This window comes from Microtus oregoni, unplaced genomic scaffold (assembly GCF_018167655.1).
Source record: "Microtus oregoni isolate MIOR12 unplaced genomic scaffold, Mior012 000001F_ref0000356, whole genome shotgun sequence".
Taxonomy (NCBI): domain Eukaryota; kingdom Metazoa; phylum Chordata; class Mammalia; order Rodentia; family Cricetidae; genus Microtus; species Microtus oregoni.
The window spans coordinates 51,817,552-51,823,551 of record NW_024543060.1 but is presented as its reverse complement, the minus strand read 5'-3'; the positions used below and the strand labels follow the sequence as shown (position 1 = coordinate 51,823,551).

At 41.5% G+C, this 6,000-nt stretch overlaps 1 protein-coding gene across 1 annotated transcript in view; it reads right to left on the bottom strand.

Annotated features, from left to right (window-relative positions):
• Positions 1-204: 204 nt before the first annotated feature.
• Positions 205-6,000, bottom strand: part of Tm9sf2 (transmembrane 9 superfamily member 2) — a 53,054-nt gene continuing 47,258 nt past the window's right edge. The window contains exons 16-17 of the mRNA XM_041673391.1: positions 3,354-3,525; positions 205-885 (exon numbers count right to left, since the gene is read on the bottom strand). Coding sequence (XP_041529325.1) covers positions 818-885; positions 3,354-3,525 — 240 coding nt within the window. The 3' untranslated portion in view covers positions 205-817. The remainder of the gene's footprint in view (positions 886-3,353; positions 3,526-6,000) is intronic.

Here is a 6,000-nt window from a genome sequence, read left to right as displayed (position 1 = left end):
TAATTATTAATAGTAACAATATAAGGCCCGCATTATATTCTACTAAATGTGTTGTTTATCTGGCATGACTATAATTTGTATCATTCTTTTAGAGTGGAAATTCAGATCTGACAAAACCCAAGAGGCTAAAATTTCACCTGTGGTCAAGAGATTCATGTTCACAGAATCTTCTGAAATATGCAATAGGGAATAATGCAATGAAGACATTTTTACAATATTTATTAAGATAACAAATTTATAAATTCGAAGACTCAGAGGCACATAGTTTAAAAGGCCAATACCATGGGAATAATGAAGTCAACACAGAAGAGTAAGAAGATATGACAATTACAACCAATACAAGATTTTTTTAAAGCCACATTCCCCCCAATGAACATGTCATAGGAATCATCCTTCAAAATTACCATGATAAAAAGTTATTTCCTTCAAAGAAAAATAATTCTTTCCACCTACCGAGCCTAGAAAATCCTATTTACAACAGCAAACTGTCCAGTCTCATCAGTATTATGGCCTCCTCTAATCTGCCATTGGAAGTATTGAAAAGTTTATAGCTATCATATTTACAAATGCACATAATATTTAAATCTGCTCCTCATTGAGAACAACTGATACAGACCTAACCCAATCAAAATACGAACGCTTTAGTGTTGAGTACATCATGTGGGCACAGGGGCACGGGGAGAGGTGGACTTAGCAGTGCTGTGTCTGAAGGATTACTAGGCCAACAAGTCTGAGAGAACTCAAGGTAGTCACAAAACAGGTCTCTGCTGATGAAAACTTAGTTTATTTCTGTTTGAACTGGACACACTGGGCTTCTTCAGTCAACTTTCACCACACTGTATATTTTGGTGACAAACCAAAAGCATGCAAAGAAGCCAATTGTTCCTAGAAAAGAAAAACAAAACAAAATTAAGTCCCTTTCAAAAGAAGTTTGTAGTAATAAGAGCGGCGGGGCTGCATCCCCAGCACCCCGGCCGCCTGGCTAGCTTATGCCTCGAAATAATTACACAGACACTGTATTCTTTTAAGCATTAACTCATTAGTTTAGACCAAAAAAGCAGATGTAAGGTGACTGGGTCCTCTAAAAAGAACAAAACTTTTCAGTTTTGATGGCCAAAAATATAACACAGCCCCATGAGCTTTCCTTCTGAGGAACATGAAATCACTTAAATTCCTTACAAAAACATGTAGAATTTCTTAAATTGTAAAATTATCTAAGTTTTCCATAACATACATTATTCCTTTTTTTGGGGAGGTGGAGGTGGGAAACGAGGTTCTGTATACCTCTGGTGGTCCTTGAATTAAGAGATCTGTCTGCCTCTGCCTCCTGAGTGCTGGGATTAAAGGTACGCACGACTACCAGAAGTCCAGCTATTTTCCTTTCTATATATATCAATGAATTAAAAAGTGAAAAGTATATCATACCATGATTTCCATTTAAGAATATTTTTATCACTAACAGAAACTGCTACCATTTTTACCAGAGTCACAGAATAAGATAGGATTTTTCCCCAGAGACAAGGTTTGTCTGGCTGTCCTGGAACTCGCTCTGTAGACCAGGCTGGCCTCAAACTTACAGAGCTCCACCGGCTTCTGCCTCCCGAGTTCTGGGATACAATGCGTATGATCACCACCACCCGGTGATGGGATGTTTTCTAAGTGTAGCTGCTAGGAATTAACAGCAGTCAGTGAGCTGCAGTAAAATAATCTAGAGCTTCTGCACCATACGCAAGTGATGTCAGCAGGGTAAGAACAAAGACGTTCCAGCAGCTGACAGGCAGAGGGCTCTGCACAGCACTCGGCTCACACACTGCACGCTGGGCACGGTGAAAGGTAACTGTGCTTTTTGTTGTTGTTGCAAGTGGGGTTGAACAGCCCACAGCCTCTCAGAGAATGGGGACAGACTCGATCACTCAGTCATATCCTCAGCTACACACACACACACCCTTTTTTTCTCTGACACAGGGTCTCACTAAGTCATCCAGTTGGGTCTTGGACTCTTGAGTAGACAGGAGTATAGGCCTGCACCACCATCCCACTCCAAATCCACTTCCTGACCACAGGAGACGCCTGCATCAATCACACTGTTACATAACAACACGTGCCTTCATCAGCCTAAAACCTGAAGAATTTGAGCTACATGGACACATTCTTTCAGCATAACAAATATAAAGCTCAAAGGAATCTTGTTAGAAATCTGGCCAAAATCAAATCTGTTTCCTGTGATATTTTTTTAAATCAAAGTTTTTCAAGTTACTTTATTATGACTGTATATTGTCTGGGTTTGGTGTGGAGACCAGAAGCCAACTTTTGGGAATACTTTTCTCCTGCCACCACTGGTTCTGAGGACCACTCAGGCTTGAGTGGCAAGTGCTTCTATCCCCTGAGCCATCTCACCAGCTACAACAAAAGCTCCTTAAACTGTGTGCTGTGGCTATATGGCAGTGGTTTTCAACCCTTTGGGGGTCACACATCAGATATTTACATTGTGACTCCTAACAGTAGGAAAATTAGAGTTATGAAGTAGCAACACAGTAACCCTCTGGTTGGGGTCAGCACAGCACAGGAGACTGCATTAAGGGGTTGCAGCGTTAGTGAGGGTGAGAATCACTGCTCTGTGTGACCATGCAATTCAGTGCAGGCTAGGAAAAATCTGCTAACAGTAAAAGGTTTCCAAATGTATAATGAGCAAATACATAACGAAACTGAGCTGTTGTGCTGTAGCACCCTGCACCACAGCCGCAAGCACAGCATGCTCATGGTATCGCACGCATGCGCCATGGTGCCACACAGCACCAATGAGCACGGCCTGGAACACCAGCTACAGCTCATTACCAGCTGCTGCGTCTCCAACACAGGCAACAGTTTCCTGTTCTTACACAAATCCGACTCTTTCATCATGGAAAAAAAAGGCTTTTGTTGTTTTCTTACCAATATTTCTCAACATATTGTGTGAGTATATGTTTGAATTATAGCACGTTAGACAAACAAGCACATCTACTTCACTAATACGATGTACAAACGATGGGCTTTAAGTAAAGTGACCCCCCTCCCCAGCCTCGAATAGACCCCCTTCCTACAAACACAGCTCAGAGCACAAGCAGCCCCACTCATTCAAACACAACCAGGCTCTGGGACTAAAGCTATCGCATGGCGCCAAGACACACATCGAAGCCCAGCCTGCACTGTGTGTGTCCCTGCTTCCAGTTTTGCATTTTCACCTTTCAGAGCTGCAACTACGAGCAGGTGTGCCAAATGATGCTGATCTGGGGATGGGTCAGTGGGTAGCAGAAACATTCATAAAGGAGAAATAAACCCACTAAACCATATTAAAAGCATCATTTGTGTCTTACCTGTAAAGAGAAAGAAGATCAACACCATGATCATAGTGTAACCGAAGTAGAGGATGGTGCTTGCCGTCCCGGTGATCTGCAGTTTCGAGAAGAAGTAGTGTATGGCATAAATTAAGAAATAGACCGCAGTGAAGCCGCTGGTGAGGAAGGAGCGCCACTGCCAGTGATAATCCTGGGTGGAGAGGGGAGAAAAGAACAATTACTTCCTAATACTGGACAACATGGGGCTACTAAAGTCACAAAGTAACAGCATTCACTGGAAGCCCTAACCTAACTTCTGCCTCAGTTACAGTTGCTGGCTGACTGCACTCTGTGTACTCTCTACCACACTCTTACTTGCTGTATAGCTACTTAAAAATGTATGAGAAAATATCCAATCGCTTATGAATAACAAAGGATCAGACTATATTTTAAAGTTTATGATTCTGAAGGAAAAGCAATGTGCAAAAATCTTTTGACAGTTCAAAATTAATATTCATTTTATCATAGCTCAGTCAACTCTACGCAAGAGCAATTTCTTATTAAGCCTGGTTGACATTGATTTCCAATTATGACACACATAATCCCAGCAAGGCAGGTGGCTAAGACAGCTATTCTCACTTCACATAAAATGTCTCTAGCACAGCACAGCATCTTTTTTTAGAAAAAGAAATCTTTGCAACCCCTGCTACAATTGGGCACATGTCTACATTCAGGAGGCTGAGACCAGCCCGTCTGCAGGTCCATCCAGGCCACACAAGTTACAGTGAGACGATGTCAAAAAGGAAAAAAAAGCAAAAACCAAAACGACCACAAACAAACTAAGGAAAACAACATCAGGATAAAAGCACACCTAAACAAAACTTGACTATGGCTAACCCCATCCATGTTTGAGAGCGCTAACACCTCCAAATAAAGCCAGCAAGGGCAAAGGATGCACACCTGCGTGGTGCTCACAACCGAGGCCACAGGCTTGCACATACTAGGCTAATTCTGTCACCAAGCTCCACTCAGCAGATAAGTTTTTATATGCTAACAACAGACAAAGAAAGAACACAAAAATACTAGAAATACCTTTCAAAAAGGATTTGAAACATTTATATGCCAAAAAGTATAAAATGTCACAACATAAATGACAGAAAATTTAAATAAATGTTAAATACATGCTTGTTTAAGTTGGAAAATTTAAAACTTAAATTTAAAATTTAAAGATGATCATATTCTCCACAGTAATCTGGATCAATGCAGACCCTACCAGGAGGTTAAAGATCCGGGCTCAGAGAGCACTGCATACCCACTACACGACTGTGCCATGGAGCCCAGGAGGCACAGACAGAGCTGAGGAAGAATTAGGAAACTGGAAACCATATGCGGCTGCTGGAAACAAACTGCAGTCTCCAGGACTTGAAGCAAAGAATCATCACATGGCAATACAATCCAAAAAAACACCCCAAAACTAAAACATTTAAATACTCTTGGTAGGTGTTTACAGCAGCATTGTTTACAGCACTCAAAATGTGGAGAACACAGGCCTGCGGGTGGATGAATGTTTACGCTAATGTCATATATCAGGTGCATATTATTCAGTCGGAGAAGGAATACAGGACTAAAATACGCTAGAGCAGAAACCTTACAAAGTATTTCTTGTGCATGCATTGTGTGTGGGCCTAGAGCACATGCGTAGGACATAGACACATCAAAGGACAACCCTGTGGATTGGGTTTTCTTTTCCTACCTTTACTTGTGTTTCAGGGACTCAAGTCAGATGCTTTATCTGGCTGAGCCATCTCTTTGGCTCCAGAATCTTTTCTGCTTATTTGGTTTTTCGAGATAGGGTTTCTCAGTAGCTATAGTCTGTCCTGGAACTAGCTCTGTAGACCAGCCTGGCCTTGAACTCACAGAGATCTGCCCGCCTCTGCCTCCCTGGGATTCAAGGTGTGAGCCACCACCGCCCAGGCTGTGTCTTTTATTTTTTTGGAGGGGAGGACAGGATTTCTCTGGACAGGAGTTCCTGGCTGTCCTGGAACTCAAAGCTCCACCTGCCTCAACCTCTGAGCTTTGGGATTACAAAGACAAGTCACACAGTGTTCTCTTTCAGAGACAGAAAGCAGACCAGTGTAAGGAGGAAAGACCAGTGGAAGGAGGAAATGGATAAATAGTCAATGCTTATGGAGTTTCTGTGTGTAGAAAGAATAAAAATATTTTAGAATCAGACAAGAGGAGAGAGTTGCACAAAACATGTTAAGTGCCAGTCATTTTTTTGAACTTTCAAAACATGAATTAAACTTAAATGGACAAATAAAAACAACAAAAAACTCAGTTTAACCAATTTTATCTGTATAGAAAGTAACACGGAAAGAGTGGATCTAATGATGACTGTGAGCAACTGCAGCCCTTCACACAACAGTAAACCGAGGGGCAGACTATCAGTAACTCAAACACTGGGCTCTTGAGCATGAATTGTAGACAACATCATCTTGCAATGTTCAAAGGCTCAGATACAAAGATGCTATCATTGTGGTGTTGCTACCAATTACAACTCGTTACAAGGTAATTATTGAAACTTTTCAATGAACACTGTCACTCAACTACTTATCTTTTTAAGAAAAACAAAATGGTTTTTCCAGACAGCGTTTCTCTATGTATCAGCTCTGGCTATCTTGGAACT